This window comes from Pseudopipra pipra, chromosome 7, assembly GCF_036250125.1.
Source record: "Pseudopipra pipra isolate bDixPip1 chromosome 7, bDixPip1.hap1, whole genome shotgun sequence".
NCBI classification, from domain to species: Eukaryota; Metazoa; Chordata; class Aves; order Passeriformes; family Pipridae; genus Pseudopipra; species Pseudopipra pipra.
Window position 1 is genome coordinate 11,995,077 of NC_087555.1, and position 18,629 is coordinate 12,013,705.

Sequence of the window (18,629 nt, forward strand, 5' to 3'; positions counted from 1 at the left end):
AGCTCCAGCTGCACCACTAGCAGCTCGGTAAATGGCTTCATGGAAGTTGCTGGGAATCGCAACACCCAGTCTTCAGGAACAAGGCATTACTTAGTATTTATTTAAGATTATACAACAGGAAGCATACAACTTTAACACACCTCTACATTATCCTCACTGTGAACGAACGAATTCATATAGAGCAAGACATGAACCAAGTAGGGGCTTACATCTGCCTAAACCCCAGCCAAAACACGTACTCCCACTGAACTCAGGTCTGCAGCTGCTCATTAAAAAATGCTCTACTACTTAATAGCTCCCAGGGCAGTACAGAGCCGTCCTGTCTGCCCCCGTACCAGCAGCGGTACAAAAACTCAGCCTACAAACTGTGCACACACCGAACCCAGGACCGCGCTCCCGCTATTCCATCCCCTCCCAGCGCTGCCCCCCCTCGGCAGCCGCTCAGGGAATGTCCGAGGAAGGTGCAGGGCGGTGCCGCACGGCCCTGCCCCGCCTCCATCGTGCGGGAGCCGGGCGGGCGCATTTGGGCGCTGCTGCGCGCACCGTGTCCCGGAGCAGAACCGGAACGGAAACACCGCTCCTCACCCCGCCTCGCCTCACCCCGCCTGCTCCCAGTGGCGGACGCGAGTGCCGTAGATGGGACCTCCCCGGCGTGTCTGGGTGCGTTCTACCTTTCCCCCCTCCTTTCCTCACGCTCCCCCTCTCACGCTGCGCTCTCAGTGCAGGCGGCTGACACGCCGTGCTCCGGGGTCGGGTCCTCTCCCCTGTCTCCGGGCGAGCGGCGGGCTGTGGCCGGAGCGTCCGGCGCAAGGGAGGCCTGAGCCTGGCCTTGGCCCGCGGGGAAAACCGAAACCGAATGCGGTCTAAAATGACGTAGTTAGAAATTTGAGTGGAAAACTGCATAAACCACGTCTAGTTGCTGTTTTCTGTGTGTGTTGCTGGGGTGGCGGGTATTGTTAGGAGGACCGGGGCGTTAAAAGTAGCGCATATCTAAAAAACTTAGTGCGGGCACTACTAGTTTACGCTGTGAGAAAACTGTTTAAGCCTAATAGAATAATAAGGAATGCGAAAGTTCCCGAGGGAATTCCCTGTTTTTCCCGAGTACCTCGCACAACTCCTTCTGTTAGAGGGCACAGGGCGATGAGGAAATAGGGAAGTGGGAAAGCTGTGGAGCACGCTCTGCAACTTTGAAAAATGCCAGATGGCAGCGGCTCGGAGCGCAGCCCTTCTGCCGCCGCCCCGCCTGTTCAAACAAAGCAGAGCGGAGGAGGCACAAAGCGCACCCAGCGCCGTTCGTCGCCAGCTCACCTCCTACTCTCCTGCCAGCGTGGGGTATTCCACATGAACTCATCTTGGGAAACAAGGATCGTTTTCCGCACCAGCCGCACCCACTGGGGTTATATCCTGTATATATGACTGTGAAACGTTCGAGATACAAAATGGCAAGCGGGGGAGTTAACTGGACCCTTGTGCATCTTTGTGTGTGAAGTTTTAGTACGATGTTATTTCCTGCTCCTTGCAAGGGTGTGGGGAAAAAAAAAATCCTTGATTGCACATGCACGTGAACACACAGATTATTGGGGCAGTTTTATCTCTCTGAGTATGAACTTTTTATTTTGTCTTAGAAGATAAATTGGGTTTTTTCTCCTCTTTGTAGAGAATCTACATTCGATGTAGGTCCTGTTGCAGGGCCCGGGTAATCTAAATAAAAAGCCAGCCTGCTCGGTTTTATGTTGCCATTGCTTTTCGCTTTTTCTTTAATTATTGCAGCTATAATAACTGTATCTCTGATGTTTGAAAAAGTCATCAGATGGCCCCTTCATCTCCTCGAGTGAAGTGGATCTGGCTTAGATAAAAGCACATGGAATGCATTGGGCTTGCCCCAGTCTTGTGACATATCTGCTGTCAAAATATGGGCACGTGGTGCTTGGTTGCAAAGTTATAAACTGGTTTAGTTTATACTAAAAACTTACTTCATGTTGCTCTTACTCATTTGGCACACAGTGTCCAGTGAATGTTATTGGCGATCACTGAGTGTGCACAGTCGTTTTTCCTTTTATTTAGAGCATCAGTCCTGGTCCAGTGGAATCATACAGAAAAACACATGATCCCACGTCATTTTTCTTTTGTTTCCCCCCCTTCCATAAAATTAGGAAGTAGGGCCCCCCCAATAATTTTTGGTCTTGATACTTGTCCAACAGAGTTGATGTAATAAACTGTCTATGGACCATCAGTGGAAAATACTGGGTAGAAACCAATGTGTGCTGGATCTGGATCAGTGATTTGATGATGGTCAAACGCCACTCTTCCAATGTTTTTGTGGACAGACTTGCATACAGGTAAGACAGTTTCAGCACTAAAAGTATGATCAGCATTTTTTATAATGAGCATGTGATTTAGCTTATATAAAGGTGTTCACAAAAGTAAGTTATTTATATGTGTACCTTAAAGGCAGATTATTTTTAAAGTAACATATAATTGGTAATTTTGCACGTCTGAAATCTCAACTCTGTAGGAAATTACTCCCTAACGTGCGCACACACATACACACTCACACTCTCTCCCTCTTTTTTTAACTAGTTTTAAAAGACTAGATAAAAATCAACTGGAATAGTTAAAAAGTTTTTTTGAGATTTCTGAAAATGGCCAAAAGTTGTTAAATTCCTGTTTGCTTTAGAGTGAGTCATAAATAAAATTTCCTCAAGTCCGTTTGAAAGTCCCAGCTCTATGTATCTGGGAGATACTTTCAAATGAAGTGTTTTCTGTCTCCCCTTTCTTGACTGCATTATGGCATGAAAGCAGTCTGTGTCTTTCTGTAGAATTCTCATCAATGTTTGATGCTAGATTGAAAATAAGTTAGCAATTAATATGCTTTTTCTCTGATAGAACATTCTCCAAAACACATTAGAGTGTAAGAGGAGTTCCTCTGCTTATCCTCTGATACACTCTTTTAGTGGGCAGTGACACCCAGTCCATGGGTTTAACCAAATCTGTTTCTTACTTCCTTTCTGAGGAAAGTCAAGTAGATCTGTAGAGTTATTTTTCATTTAAACAGCACTTGGGGGGTGGGGAAGGCTTGTAGATGAGTTTATCTTGTCTGCTTCATTTATGAACACAGTATATGACATTGTTGCTTGTAACTTCCAGAAGGTGTAACAAAAGGCTGAAAATGCTTTAAAAAAATCTTCCTCAGGTGCTAGAATCTTCAGTGTGTTAGGCTTTGAAGTTGTGTTAGCTTTTGCTTTCCAGTACAGTGTAAAAAAAAACTATGCAGTTTAGTCATCAAACTCCTTTTAAGGACTAAGATTTGTCTTCAGATTCCTCATCTCATCTTTCTCCATGTATGTAATGGAGATCAGAGGAGGCTAGATAGAATTTCCAGAGTTGGTGGCAGTGGAAATTGAACATAGCACCCTATTGATTTTGTTAATCACAAGGCTGGGGGTTTTTTCTAGGGTGGAGTTTTTATTTCAGTTTTCAGTATGGTGACACGTGAATGTTACATGAAGAAAAAGGCAGTCTGTGGCTTATCTATACCTTCAGAGTTAACCAATTTGCATATTGAAGGTTGGAATTTTTTCTTTGAATATTTCCTTAATTTTTACTTCATTCAAGACCAAGTGCATGCCTGATAGCAGTGTTTTTATATGTGGGGTTTCTTTTTCATTCTTTCATCTACTATATATGATTGCACTACCTTTTAGCTTCCTGAAAAATGCCTTGAGACTTTGAGGGGAGAAAAGGTGGTGATGAGCAGAGGGGTGGAGGGTTGCTGGGAAGAGGTCAGAGCTTTCAGAAATACTTGAAGTACCCACTCATCAGGAAGCTGATGACTTTTGTTTCACTTCCTATGGAATTTACAGATTAGTGTTAATGTAATTCACTTTAAAAAGAACTCACATGTCTTTCTGATTAGTATGATCTACCAAGTACCTTTAGTTCTATAATGAATAGCTGGGAGAGTCCCTCGAACACAGGAGGTCTGTGAAAAGTAAGTTGGAGTTTTAGTCGAAAGCAAAATACTTCAGTTAGGAGAGTTAACTGTGAACTTGTGCAGCAGATCCCTGATTTATTGACTTCTAATTCTCTCCCACAGAACTGCTTTTGTAAAAATGCACCTAGTTAAGAATGAACACCTGAGAAGTGCTGTGATAGACATGGGCTTCATGTCATGTTGGTTTCCTGTTTATAACCAGTAGGCACAGCAACAGAGTGATGACTGCCTGCCAAGTGCCAGCTGCCCTTATTCACCAGATTCAAGAAGAACTGGATAAAGAAGAAGAAGAGATGATGGTTTTCCTGTGCCGAGACCTTGCTCCTGACTTGGCCACTGCTGATCTTAGAGAGATCTTGGCAGCTTTGAATGAGAGGGAGAAACTGTCTCCTGTTGGCTTGTCTGAGCTGCTGTACAGAGTTAAAAGGTTTGACTTACTGAGGAGGATCTTGAACACTGAGAAAGCAACAGTGGAAGCTCACCTTACCAGGAGTCTCAGACTTATCCCTGATTACAGGTAATATATCTATTTCAGATTTCAAAGCTGTGCTGTCTTGTTCAAAGTAAATGGGGGGTTTTTCTTAGTTTCAGAGAGGGATGGGAGGGTTGGTTTTTTATTTATTTTTTAAAAAGTTATTACAGGTAAAAGAAAAGCAGAAAAGAGCATTATATCTAGAATTACAGTGAAAAGAATATGTCAAGTTTAGTCCCTAAATTAAACCTTAGTAGTTTCTCACAAGTCCTGACATTAGAAGCATCTGTATTTCAGGAGTTTGTATGTTAGTCAGTAAAACCAATGATGTTTGTAAATTGTAGATTAGCAGATAAAAATGGCACTTTAAAGGGACATCATTAGTTAGAGGTATTTTCTAGTTTGCTTTGGGCACATAGCCGTGTGGTATAGCTTTTCTCAAGGGACCTCTCATACTACTTTTTTACTCTATTAGTTTCGAGAGGCTAAAATTAAGAAGTTCCAGTTATTTTCTTTGAGAGACTTCAGAAAGAAATACATATACTCACAAGGAAGATTTTCCTATGTTAACTTCTCACTATAATAAAAACCCTGTACCTAATAGGTAAAAAAGTTAAAGATGTGTTCTGTTGTCTCATTCTCTATTGAAACATTAAGAAGACTTGTTTTCCTAACAGTGGCTATTACAGTGTAAGGCAGGTGCTAATTAGAAAGAGTAGGATCTTGTAGCATGGTAGTTTTTTTGCCTGTTTATTAATTGGAAATGATACATTAAGACTGGAACATGGGAGAAGCTCAGTAGTTGGGCAAGAGAGGGATCTTGCTTCAAGCTAATCGTTTAGAAATATCTCAACTTTTTTTCAGAGTGCTAATGGTAGAAATAAATGAGAATCTGGAAAAAGAGGAAGTGGGTTCTCTTCTTTTTCTACTTAGAGATTATACACCTCGGATGAAAATGGCAAAAGATAAGGTATGTTTTTCTGGTATTCTCCCCTGGAGCAGTGAGAGATCAAAGTAAAAAGGCAAGTAGCTAGAGATCAAAGGAGAGGAGACAGTGCTGCAAGGGGTAGCGAGGCAGGAGTAGAAAGACATCAGAAAGTGGACACAGAGTAGTGGCTTCTATTTCATTTTGTTGCTTTTTAATTCAAGGAAGGAGGCATGAAAAACAGGGAAAAGTGCTTGCTGTATCTAGATGCATAGTGTTAGAATGAACCTCACAGGCAGAAGGCATTTTTAAAAAGTCTTCAGTAATACTGACCTGAAAGCTCATATAAGAAGGATCTGAAACCAATAATCATTTGAAATGTATCTTGAATTGCAAAGTCACTTTTTATGTTTGTGCTCTGCTTCACTTACAAAGGAACAGATTTATTTTAATTATGCCTTTCTCTGTACCTTTTTATTCTGATTATTTAAGTCCTCTGAGAAAGCAGAAAGTCAGTAGAGAGGATTCAGAAAACTTGACCACTGTGTGTAGAAGACTGAAGATTTCTGTCTTCTTCAAAACATTTTCTTTAATCAAGGAAGGAGAGGCCCTACAAACTTCACAAAGCTTTCTTGCCTCTTGCTTAGTGGCATGTGAGATGACGTTCCCAGTGACTGGCTTTGTAGCAAAAATGAAATGCAAAACTGTTTCCTCAAAAACTTAAGATTAATTTTTAAGAATATCACTTTCTAGTTTCTGTTACTTCTGTGATAATACCAAGAATTCTTATACCTTTCAGAATATTTTCTTAGTGTGTCAGAAGGTAACATCCATACATTGCTTATACAGCCTTTACGACCTCCCCACGGTATTTTCTGGGTTGTTTTGTTGCTTCTGATAGAGAACAAATTACTGATAATGTTTGGTTTTTGTTTGCTGTTCTAGAGTTTTCTAGCTCTTGTAATTGACCTGGAGAAACTAAATTTGGTGGCTCCTAATCAACTGGATTTGATAGAAAACTGTTTTCAAAGTATTCACAGGATAGATTTGATTAGGAAGATTCAGAACTACAAACACAAAGGTAAGATGCTATTTTTGCAGTGGTTACTCTTGATAGCAAGAATGAGATGTGCTTTTACTGAAAATAAAACTATGAGTTACAAATCAGAGTATTTACATGCTTCACAGATTTAGGTTTTTAAAACAGTTGGTATATCATGGTGTATTTGTGTGTTTCTGTTAAATTTGCAGCTTTAATGTCCTCCGTTCATTCTCAGCCAGTGTATGTAAATGCACGCCCAGCATCTCTCACTAATCTCAATCTTATTGATCCTCCTTACAATTCAGGGGTAAGTATACAAGAAATCAGACAAATCCTTTATTTCTGAATACTGCCAGATGTTAAAAGGAGATTCATCTTTCAGAGCCTGAGGAATGAGAGATTGCTAGTGACTAAAATACTACTTGGTTTGTTTCTGTTATTCCCACTATTTGCTGGGTTTAGGGTCTGAGTTAAATCTTCTGAGTGAGAAAGGTCCTCTTTAAAGAAGTCCTGTGAATTTTTTCCTATTAGTTGAACATATAAAATCTGTATTTTGAAAGATTTTTTCTACTACACTCTAGTGGAGTTTTGCTTTTAATGGTCTTTACAAAACACATTATTCTTCTTTGTACCGCTGGACCTTACAGGGAAAGTAGCTTTTAATTTTTGAATCTGGAGATTAGAGCTTTTTAAGAAGAATTTTTCAGATTTTTTTTTTGTGGTTTGTTTTAATCTCATTGTAAGAAAATATGTCAGTATGTGAAAAGTCATCAAATCCTATTGCATGCAGTATTCTTTATATTTGGGTTAGGTCTGATATTGTATTAGTATGACCTTTCTTAAAGTCTTTAGTCTTGCTAAATTGGATGAGATTAATTCTGTCACGTGTTCAGTAAATGTTCCCTGCTGCTCTACAGGAAACAAAATTCATATCTGTGGAGATTTTTTTTTTTTTGTTTTACTAGATTAGGGAATAAACTTTTCTTTGCTGATCATGACAAGCTGGTAATTTTTTTTCTGAGGAACAATAATTTTGGAGTTTTTTGTTTGTTTGTGCTTTTGGTGTTTTTTTTCATTAGTTATTTTGTAGTCCTAATTAGGTGATATATATGAATCTAAAACATGTAGTCCTTTTATTGAGGAAGAAATACCGTTTTGTTTTATTTTGGAACACATGATTATTCTTGAAATAGAAAGGGAAAATTATGCCCTTTTTCTTCATTTTAGATTCAGAATGGGAGCAAAGACAAATTACAAAATGGACTAAATCATACCCTGGGTAAGAGCATTTTTATCTGAGTTTTGGTAATCTAAAAGAGCCAAATGATTAATTTCTTTGTATCAAAAGGACTGTTGTTTGATGGTTGTGTTTATGGCTAATCCAGCTGATAACACCAGGAGCAGAGAGTATTTGGTACCTCTGAAAACTGAGCCTGGCCTCATTATTTGGTCTTTAGTTGCTTTGCTTGTGCTGCCACATTTTAAAACTTTATTAAAAATTGTTGTGGGTTTCCACTGTCACAGGTTTTTAACAGAATAAATACTTTATTAATAAAACCACGGATAAGATTGACTATCCTGAGTACCAGGTTCTTTCCATGTATATTGTGTTTTCTCTGGAAAAACTGCTCAAATATGGTGATTTTTAAGAGTAGTTGGCTGAATTCTCTCAGTGTAGGAGAGATTCCTTTTTTATTCTAGTCACAAGCAATGTAAAATGCAATCGAAATGACAATTTAGAGGAGAAGAGTTTAAGGCTTTTTAAACTTCAGTGGCATACTTAGAATCTAAGAGGTCCAGATGAGTGAGATATGTTCCTCTTTATAACTGATCTGGTGTCAAAGAAATCTCACTGGTACTTATGTACTGAGATTGCTTCTGTATGTTTTAACTGCAGCAGAACCAGTTCCCATGTCCATTCAGGAATCAGGATCAGCGTCACATAAGGTATGTGCTTGTCCACATGTATGCATGTGAATATAATAACCTCTGTGAGAACTTACCTTGGTTTTCTGGGTGTTTCATTTGGGGATTTCCTTTAATTGTGTGCAGACAGAGTAATGTGTGCAGACAGAGTAATGTGTACACCCTCAGCCATAAACAGGTTCTGTGAATTGCTTTTGCAGAATATATTTTTAAATTAAAAAATTTGCTGCTACTCTGGAAGCAGCAGTGTGCAAAATCCATGTATGTGTGGTGTGTACACAGAACTTGTACATTTATTAGTGGAGGCCAAGTTAAAACCTGTTGGAGGTCAGACCTCTCTTGCCATCTCATTAGAAGTCACGGGGCTTCTTTACATGCAGCAAACTTTGTTTATGCTTCCCTCCTCACCCCTTGCTGCTCCAGGCAGGAGACAGACATGCTTTAGGTATTAATGATAAGAATGGTCTACTGCTATTTTCACTAGTTCTCCTGTAGGACAGGAACAACAGAGTTACCTGTACCAATTGAATTTTAATCTCTTTAGAGGGGAGAGTGACTGTGATAGTCATTACAGATTATTTAGGAGCAATGCAGTTATTCCACTAAATAAGGGAACAAATGTTCTGATGAGCAGTGCTTCCTTGCACACCTGAAGAACACAAAAGTTCTCTACTGTGTTGGCAGTATGAAGCTTGTAGCTCCCAACATCTCAATAGCAGAGACAGTATTATAATACTTATATAAGTATTTATTTTTTACTTCAATAAATACTTAATTTGGAAGTACTGTAGGAAGACCATTGCTTTCATAGTGCAGGGCTTTAAAAAGCCCCTTCACCCCACACGGCAAAAAAACCCAAAACCTGACAGACTTGAAGATCTGTTTAGAGGTAAGGTTCATTTCAGACTTGCTTCTATCATTTTTGATATAGTCTTAGTCTCTGAGGATCTTTATAGTAGAAGGATTGCATAACACAAGGAAACAAAAATTAAGCCTGTACTAGAAATAGGGGAAAAGAATCATTAGTCCATTTCTCCTGATTTTTTTGTTGTGTAAATAAGATATGCTACATCCCAGTAGATAGATTTCTGCTAGCTACTCTATGGAAAACAACTAAATGTAATTTAATAGATCTGAGGTGCTAAAATCTGAGAAAACAGTAAGGTCTGTAAGTTGAGAGAGTGATGTTAACTTTCTAATTGTCCTCTCATGTTCCTCAGGGGACTGATGAACCTTACAGAATGCGAAGTCAACCTTTAGGAATATGCCTGATCATAGACTGTATTGGCAATGATGCAGGTAAGTCTCTGGAATTTGAAGTTCCTTAACTTGTTAATAATTAGAACAATTTAATATAAAGAGTGTGTTGTACATTTACCAGCCAGACTAGGGTAATGTTGTCCTAGTCAGCTAGTCTACCAATTCTAGTAAGTCTTCTAAAGCAGGGAGTTGGAAGGCCCAACCTGAGGTTAAAACCAACAATCCCCCCAACTATAGCAAGCAGTGTTAGTTTGGTTTTTTGGTGCAGAATCTCTGAATGAAAGAACTTGAAGAGGATAGACTGAATTTTGGGAGAGAGAAAAAGGATGTTCAGAGACCTACCTGCTACAGTCATACAGCAGGTTATTGGCAGAGATGGTAAAGATAGTGTTTCCCACCAGTTAAGACAACCAAAACCACTGGATTTGAAGTGCAGTCATATAGGACATGATAGATTTTGAGTAGTTATTAATAATGCAGGCTTCTGTCATACCTTGCACAGTTTAACTGAAACTGTCACCATGCTGTCTCTGTAGTCACTGCCATGGTTAAAATGTGGGGGTTTTCTGATGCCCCGATCCAATCCAAGAATTAGATTTTTGCAGAAGCAGAAAAATCCCTCAGTCTCTAACCACTGTAGCACTTGAGGCTAAAAATAAATGTGAAGAGAGTAATTGCAGTCAGTTCTGTAGTAGGCAGGAGACATAGGGGAAGGAGAGGGTTTGTGGACATATCTTTTGTTTTTATCATATGTAATGGTCCAGCAGATGGACCAACTTAGAATTATTCATGTAGTTGTTAAAGAGCAGTGGATGTGGAAAGTAAAATTTTTGTGTTTGCTTGACAATAATATGCTGGATAAATTATAGAAACCAAGACATTTTGCCATTAGGATAACAGGAACTAAAACTGATTCACAATCCTGCCATGCATGGATAAGAGGGAAAAGGAAGGCACTTAACTCAGTTACATGCAACTGGGAAGCATCTTAGAGATTTTGGTCTGTACTACCGAGTTCATCGCTGATCTCTGGAGAAGAAAAAAAAAACAAAACCAACCAGACAAAATCCCCCCCCAAAAAACCTAGAAGAACAAGGATGCAGTTGCTACATATAGAAATTATATTGTTCATTGTAAAGTACTAAAGCACTTCCTCACTTCTACTCTCAAAAAAACAAAACAAAAAAAAAAAACCCTGAATTTGTCTCAAGAGGAAAATAGACTGTCTTCCAAGGACTGAAGGACTGGGGCTGGTGGCTCTTGGAATCAAACATTCTGCTCTGTCCTGCTGCCTGCTTTTTTGCTTTCCTGTTCTTCTCTTTCTTTGAGAAAGCAAATTACCCTTTGGATGCAAGAAACTTACTATGCAGCCTTAATCTGGAAGGTAGCTTGATAGTCTGCTCCAGTACCAAAATAATTGCTACTTGGAGCTATGTTTCTTCAGTGTGTAGAGCTAAAGAGAACATGAGGTGTGAAAATAGCCTTGTTTAAGAAAAAATAAATCTTTAAATTTCATTGTCTCCAATGGCATCTCAGCATGTTCAGACCCGATTTACTGAACTATGTTTTATTGGCCTGTGTTTTACTATGCCAGGACTGAGTTCTTTAAATGAAACACATAAGTATAAAAGCAGATAAGGCATGTATGCTGGAGAAAACAGGAAAGAGAGAAAGAACTGCTATGTCAGATACATAAATTTAGATCTACTCTTCCTTAGAAGGCATGGATCTTTTGCACAGGCAATATACTGTGCAGACATCTTTGTCACAGGAATTGCTACTAGATACAAAGGTTGGCACAAAAGTAAAACAAATCATTGTATGTGCTCTTCATGAGCTCATATGGTCATTCAAGTACTTGTACAAGAACAGAAAGTGTAAATGTGACAATGGGAGTCTGCTGACTGGAAAGGAACAATAATGAGTGACATGTTTAGCACCTGGCAGGTCAGATACACCTACAAATCATGGCTCTGCTGCCATTAATAATCATCCAAAGTAGTTATTTAGAACTTAGCACATTTTCCTGCAGCACAGGTTAACACAAATACAATATAGTTAAACCTCAGGATTTGGCTATCTACAGTTTTAATTTTTAACTCATTTGAAAGGGTTCTTTGTTCAGCTTTCTTTTTTCCCTGAAAATGCCATTCTGTCACTGTTAAGACTCCAGTGTACATTCTTCACCTGAGACTTGTCACTTAAAGTCTGTTTTATATAATAGGAAACATAAATGAGTGCAGAAGGTTCATTTTTGACTGAATTAAGGGAGCCTCTGTGTTTTTTATGCAGTTCTGTATATCTATAATAACCATTCAGAGTAATTTTGACCAGTTAAAAGGGGAAACAGGCTTCCCATGCTATTCACGTAATTCCTTACCATTTCAAGTATGTGAAACATTTTCTAATGTTTTTTCTTGCGTCATAGGAACTTTGGATGCTGACTCTAAATGAAGTATGCAAGGGTCTGTGGAATTTGGAACAGATCACGTGCCAAATAATGCTGTCTTTTGTTATCATGAAGTAGATAACTCGGGTTAAAGACAACATGCATAGAGCACTATAAGTATGTAATGTACTGTGATCAACACTGCGTACTCCTGATTCTTTAATTATTGTGATAAACTACTTAGTTCCAATAGCAAAACACTGTAAATATGGTAATTCAGGATAGTTGAGATTGAGCCTCAATGTGCTGTGATTTAATTACCTGTTGCTTCTTTCAGATGTGTTGGAAGAGACCTTCAGGGGCTTGGGCTATGATGTTCATTGTCACAGATATTTAAATATTGCCACCATGAAGCAAACATTGCTTGATGTTGCAAGTTGGCAGCAGCACAGAAATTATGACAGCTTCATTTGCATATTGGTCAGCCGTGGAAGTCATCAGGGCATCTTCTGTACAGACATTACCTGTTCTGGATTCCCTTTGGAACAAATAAAAAATTACTTCACCCCAGACTCATGTCCTGGACTCCTAGGAAAACCAAAGCTTTTTTTTATTCAGAGCTACATTGTGCCAGAAAATGAGCAAGAATGTACTAGTCTGTTGGAAGTAGATGGGAATGATAAAAATATCATTACTAAAGTCATTATCCCCCGAGGAGCAGACATCTTTTGGAGTCATTGTAAGGTGGATGCATCTACACTAGAAAAATCCTCAACTTCATGCTCATATTACCTGCGTTGTCTGGCTGAGCTACTCCGTGATCCTTACATAAGGTAAATTAGAAAAAGAGGAAAAAAATAACCCATTTCCTATGACAGCCTGTTGTCATTGAGAAAGAGAAACCTTAAGTTCCGTCCCATCTGGTCCTGTAAAGTGACTTCATGCAGCGTCATAAGCTAAAAGACAAGTAGCCTGAGGTAGGAATGAAGTTTCTGGTTGTGAAGAGTAAAATTAAAGTGTGTTATGGCACTGGGATTTGCAGAGTAAGAAGGGAGTCCTGGATAATGTATGTCAGCACTTTAGAGAGGATGCAAAATCTTCCTTCTCCAAGATAAAAAGGCACATTCCAGGCTTCTGTTAAATTGAGGATTGCCATGTACCATTAAGGAGAGCTCTGCTTGCAAATATAAGAAAATCAGTGCCTAAGTTCAGGAAAAAGGCTGTAGAGAGGGAAGGATTTTCTGCTTTTTGTAGATTTAATTTATCCTTCACTCAGCCACTAGATTGCCAGTATTCTTGAATTTAAACTGTCAGAAAACTTTTCTCTGTTTAAAGAGATCAAAAGGAATCTGAGCAAAAGTCACATATATATATTTGGATATATAACAGCAACAAAGATTTTCTCTATACAAATGATCTATCAGGGAGCTAACAGCTGTTTTTCAAGGTAGTTGCAGCATTAACATTTAGTACCTTTTTACAAATGCCAAAACCTTGTCTTGAAATCACAGATCATCATATCAGCGTAATTACTATCACAACAGTGATTTGGGTTATAAGTTTGTCTCAAAATGCATGTTCAGCCTTGTGTTTTAGAGGTCTAACCTCTGCAGTAAAGACTGAAATTTGGAACTTTCTCCTTGCTGAGTCTAAAGTTGTTTTCTCTCTTGTGGATTCTTAGATGGTGTCTTGCTTCATTCTCTAATGGAATTCTCTACTTTTGTTGCTGCAGGAAACTCCCTATATCAGATATCCATACGGAACTGAACGGAAGAGTTTATAAATGGAATGAGACCGCTGACCCATGCCAACAATACTCACTTCTGCTCCAGCACACACTGACGAAGGAACTTTTTCTTTTTCCTACTTAACTGCTCTTGGAAAGGACATATCTGAAGTTTCTAACAAGAAGTATTTAATATGATCCGAACAGTTTCACACATACTCTTACTTTATGCATTTTATTTCAGTTATATCCAAAGTGCCTGTTGCTTCCAAACCCAAGAATTTGGAAGCATTTTGGTGCGTTAAGACACTAGATTTTATATTTTAGCGCAGAAGTCTCTGAAAGCTTGGGTGAGAATGGTAGCTATTGTATAGCACTGCAGCAGATCTTGCAACTAAATAAAACAGGTAAACAGAGGGAGAAGAGCTATAAACTGTATAGCTGTTGGGTTTTCCAACAAAGCTGAAGTGGCTTTATTGTTTTACTGGTGGTTTTTTAGCATACCTGTTAGCAGTTAATGCTTAAACAAATACAAGCTGGACCAAACCACCTAAATGCTCTGGGTACTTTCCCCTGCACGGCAAACGTGTCAGGAAAGAATTCCTACATAGTAATGCTAGTTCTTCATTAACAAGTTGTGGCTTGCATGCCTCCACAGACTACCACAACAGGAGGGGGAGAGAGATGGTCTTTCTAATAATCTGGATTCCATTTGCTTGCTGCCTTAGAGGTTGTGTCATCAGTACTGTCCACAGCACACAAGGGCTCTATGTTATTAAATGAGACAGTCTGCCATGTTTTGGTCTAAGTAAGCTTTCCACTGATGCAAAAATGAGTCTACATGTGGCAGGACATTACAGTAATCTACCACACAGTTAAAAAAATGGGGGATTTTTGCAGATATTTTGTGGAAGCTGAAACTTGATTCACACTCATTACAACCACAGTTGTAAAAGGACAATTAAAAATATTTGAACCTAAGTGTAGCATGTAGCACGGTTCTTAAGCCGTGGGCTCTTTTGACTGGATTAAATTAAACACCCCATCCTCACTGGTTTTGCTAATGAAAAAGAATATGCCTTTATTAATGGATTTTTTTCCCAAGTTTTTTCCATAAATATGAAAACTTTTCTCCAGTGGAGTAAGTGCCTAACATGAAAAGTTCAGTTAATCTGCTTGTTGTATAACAGTATAACCTGGATGGGTTGTCCCTCCTAACGTAGGCCACTTGCAAACTTTTGATATTCCTAATAGAGTCTGCTATCCAGGGAAAAAATTCAAGGCCTTGGCATGCCTTGCTTGGTTTCTGGTGTAGTTTTTTAATGGGGAAAGAGAAGGATTAAAATGACAGATTTGGAATCTTAAAGTTACTTCCTATGAGGGCTGGTAAATGAAGCAAATGGTGAAACAAATATTTTCTGTGGTTGTAGAAATAAGATGTCATTTCAAGTCATATATATCTTAAGTGATGTTAACAAATGTGATCTCTTTCAAAAACTTCACTTTTCAATTTCCCTCACTAGCTTTTGCGTGTGATGAGCACTTCTGCTGCCTTATAGAGAACCAAAAGCAGGGAGAATGGAACCAGGAGGAGGCAGATGAGGAAAACAAATATGGAAAATGTAAGCAGGAACAAGAAGGGGAATGGTAGGGAGCATCAAGAGAAGAACAGGTAGGGAAAAGATGATTTGTAGGAGAAATACAGTGTCAATATTCGTAGGAGAAGAAAACAGGAAAAAGGAAGTAAGAATAATAGTGGCTATCCTTACAGGCTCTGATGATGTGGTGGGTTGGTTGATGTTTTGTGGGTTGGTTGATGTTTTGTGGGTTGGTTGTTTTGGGGTTTTTTGAGTGATGTTAAATACAGCTATTTATTTAAAATATTAGCAATAGAATATATTCTTCAGAAAATGTTCTTACACTTTTGTGACAATGTAAGTTTGGTTTGAGGGTCAAGAAGTGTACATATTCTTTGCCTTACTGCATGACACAGTAAGTCCATGCCCCCTTTGTGAAGAAATGAAAACTAGAGGGTCCTGTAATTAACCCTTACAGTGGACAAAGAAGGGAGTCTCTTTGTGTCTGGCTGCTTGGATTGGAAGTGATTACAACCCCTTGAAGAGTTGTGGGGACACCTATGTATTGCACAGCATTCGTGGATATCAGATACTGATTTTCTACACTGATGTTTTGTCCCTCAGTAGGTTCTTTAACCATAGCAGTACTCCATCTGTAATCATTCATTTAAGCAATATTTAATGCCTTTACACCTCTTTCAGGAGTGACATATGGGTAGGCTGATTCCCTATACCTAGTGCATAGTGAAAAGTAGAACCGAAGTCAGTATTTATGCAGGAATTTTGTGATGCTAGTTGTGTGTCACTTCTCCCATAGCTTATAGAATCATAGAATGTGCTGAATTGGAAGGGACCTATCAGGATCATTGAGTCCAACTCCTGGCCCTGCGCAGGATAGCCCAAAGAATCATGCCATGTGATTCCCGAACTGTCGGGCCTGGGGCTGTGACCACTTCCCTGGGGAGGAGCCTGTTCCAGTGCTCAACCACTTTCTGGGTGAAAAACCTTTTCCCAATGCCTAACTGAAACCTCCCATGATTCAGCTTCATGCTGTTTCCTTGAGTCCTGTCACTGGTCACCACAGAGAAGAGATCAGTGCCTGTCCCTCTTCTTCCCCTCACAAGAAAGTTGTAACTGCGATGAGGTCTCCCCTCAGTCTCCTCTTTTCCAGGCTGAGCAGACCAGGTGACCTCAGCTGCTTCTCATAACCCTCCACACCTGTCTGTTTTTGCCATACTATGCACCAAAATTTGAGTCTAGAAATGGATGCAGGGCGTAGGCTGCATCAAGTTGTACCTGTATTGCAGAGAGAGTAATTAAATGATTTCAGGTTAAATGATTCAGTAGCCAAAAGGGGAAGAGAATGAATTCTGGAGCCATCATGAGTTCAGGGTGCTAGTACAGGAACATAAAAAGTGACATGCTGGTGAAGTTTCATGGTCTTGGACTGCCAAAATGTCTAGTTTTCAGAAACTGCTGTTTGACAAGGTAAAACAAGTTACTCTGCTCCTGCATTGTCATTGCTTGGAATATGGCTGTCAGATTCACTGCTCCTTGGCACTTAATTTCAGTTTTGGTTTCTGGTAACTGGAATAGAAATTTCTTGTAGTTCTGTATGTGCTATATATGTGGAAGAGGGGAAAGAGAATTGGCAGAATATAAATGATGCCTTTTGATGGCTCAGAAGGTGTACTTATGAGGCAGGAGTTTCTGTGGTGTGTTGTACCAGACTTAGTGTCTATGATTTTTCTCAGCCACTTACGTTGACATGGCTGAGCTATAAATGGAGTTTACTTTGCACTGTTACATACTTGTGTATTAAGATGTTTGCCGGCTCATTATCCAGAAAAGAAGTTAAGTTCAAGAGGAAGTTATGGTGCTAGGACATGATAGCAGTTGTAGATGGAGCATGTTGTATGTCTCATCTCCCCTTTCAACTCTGCATAAGGGGTGACTTCTGTTACAGATACCTTTTGAGATACAGATACCTTACAGAGAAGCCTTTTGAGAGCTTTTGTGAATTCTTTTCTGCTGTCTGGAGTTTTAAGTTTCTGACATGCCAGATGATATTGCTGAGAAGAGGCTGCTATCTATATAGATGTTCTAACTATGGTCCATTTAAAATAAATCTCCTGTACTGAATTGTTTAACAGCTTTTCTGTGGCTGTTTTGAAGAATGTCTATTTTTCAGCTTCTGTGTTAGAATCAAGAAGACACTGCATGCCAATCCAAATGGTGGATTTCAAGCTGATTTTCTGAATAAAATTTTTGGATGCAGTCAGACTGACTGTCTCTATCTCTCTTAAGAACACAGAGTAATTCCGAAATTCTTGGTTGATTTATCTTGTAGACCTCTACAGCTTGTTAAATTTGGCTGTGGAGTTCTCCATCTCTATTAAAATGAGCTGACTGAATGAAGGACACCGAGCCTTAAAGTTTCAACAGGTAGCTCGGCTGTTGTTGGTGTGTTAAACAGCATGAGCAAGGAGATGCTTCCCATCCTGTCTCCACTGACTCGAGGGTACGGGGGGATTCACACTGCTGAAGGCCCCGGGGAGCCTGCTTTGAGCAGAGGCTGCTCACCTTCCTCCACTCCTTCCTGCAGGGAGGAGTGATGCACAGACCTGCACACAAATGGCAGTGCAGCCCTCTCCCACTACACCGCTCTTCAAGCTTCCTTTTACCGAAAAAAGAGAACATGGCTTGATCATTGCTAAGCAAGGATTCTTTATTAGCAGCACTGGGGCTGCACTGAGGATTTTCCTTCCGTAAGTACTACTGATGTTTAGTTAATTACAGATTGCTTATATTTTCCATTTCTCGGAAATATTTTGCATAAACACCTATTCGCATATTTGTTTTGCTTATTACAATTTGTGGTGTTTTGCTGCCATCTTCTGTCCTTTTGCAACAAACACAGTCCCTGTGGTGGTCATATTACCTCCCCCACTGGTTGTTTCCTAGTCTTCCTCACATGTTGGCACATGCTCAAGATCCATTGTCTCGTTTCCAAACCTCGAAGCTGGTTCCTGCTGGTGTTATGTTCTTGTTGTCTTGGATGGCCAGCTTCACAGCCTTGAAGGCTGGGGTCTGATTGGTTACTCCTTTTAAGCCATACATAAAAGATGTGTGCATCCTATCTACTTACAAAACTATGTGTCTTATCTAAAGATTCTCAGGCAAGTTTCTCAGGCAAACTAAGCAACAATATTTAACAGCCCCTTTTAACAGTGGGAGTAGAGAGTAAACACTGTTGTCTTTCGCTTTGCTTTTGCACGTGCAAGCTTCTGCTTTGCTTTAGCCTCAGTAAACTGCCTT

At 39.6% G+C, this 18,629-nt stretch overlaps 1 protein-coding gene across 2 annotated transcripts; it reads left to right on the forward strand.

Moving 5' to 3' along the window:
• Positions 1–518: 518 nt before the first annotated feature.
• CFLAR (CASP8 and FADD like apoptosis regulator) lies at positions 519–17,592 on the forward strand. 2 transcript variants are annotated; one of them, XM_064661992.1, is made up of 11 exons: positions 519–660; positions 2,202–2,339; positions 4,197–4,511; positions 5,331–5,436; positions 6,337–6,472; positions 6,643–6,740; positions 7,661–7,712; positions 8,331–8,380; positions 9,580–9,658; positions 12,346–12,841; positions 13,741–17,592. In XM_064661992.1, exons 2-11 carry the CDS (start codon positions 2,287–2,289, stop codon positions 13,877–13,879), a joined length of 1,524 nt encoding a protein of 507 aa, XP_064518062.1. In that variant the 5' UTR covers positions 519–660; positions 2,202–2,286; the 3' UTR covers positions 13,880–17,592. The 2 variants fall into 2 exon arrangements, with proteins under 2 accessions (XP_064518062.1, XP_064518063.1); XM_064661993.1 differs by lacking the exon at positions 519–660 and having other exon boundaries at positions 2,208–2,339; positions 4,097–4,511.
• Positions 17,593–18,629: the final 1,037 nt, after the last annotated feature.

Bases quoted from the DNA above. Each gene is read 5' to 3' on its own strand.
- CFLAR (XM_064661992.1), top strand. From the start codon at position 2,287: ATGATGGTCAAACGCCACTCTTCCAATGTTTTTGTGGACAGACTTGCA. The intron at 2,340-4,196 runs GTAAGACAGTTT...GTTTATAACCAG, and splicing joins GTGGACAGACTTGCATACAG to TAGGCACAGCAACAGAGTGA. The intron at 5,437-6,336 runs GTATGTTTTTCT...TTGCTGTTCTAG, and splicing joins TGAAAATGGCAAAAGATAAG to AGTTTTCTAGCTCTTGTAAT.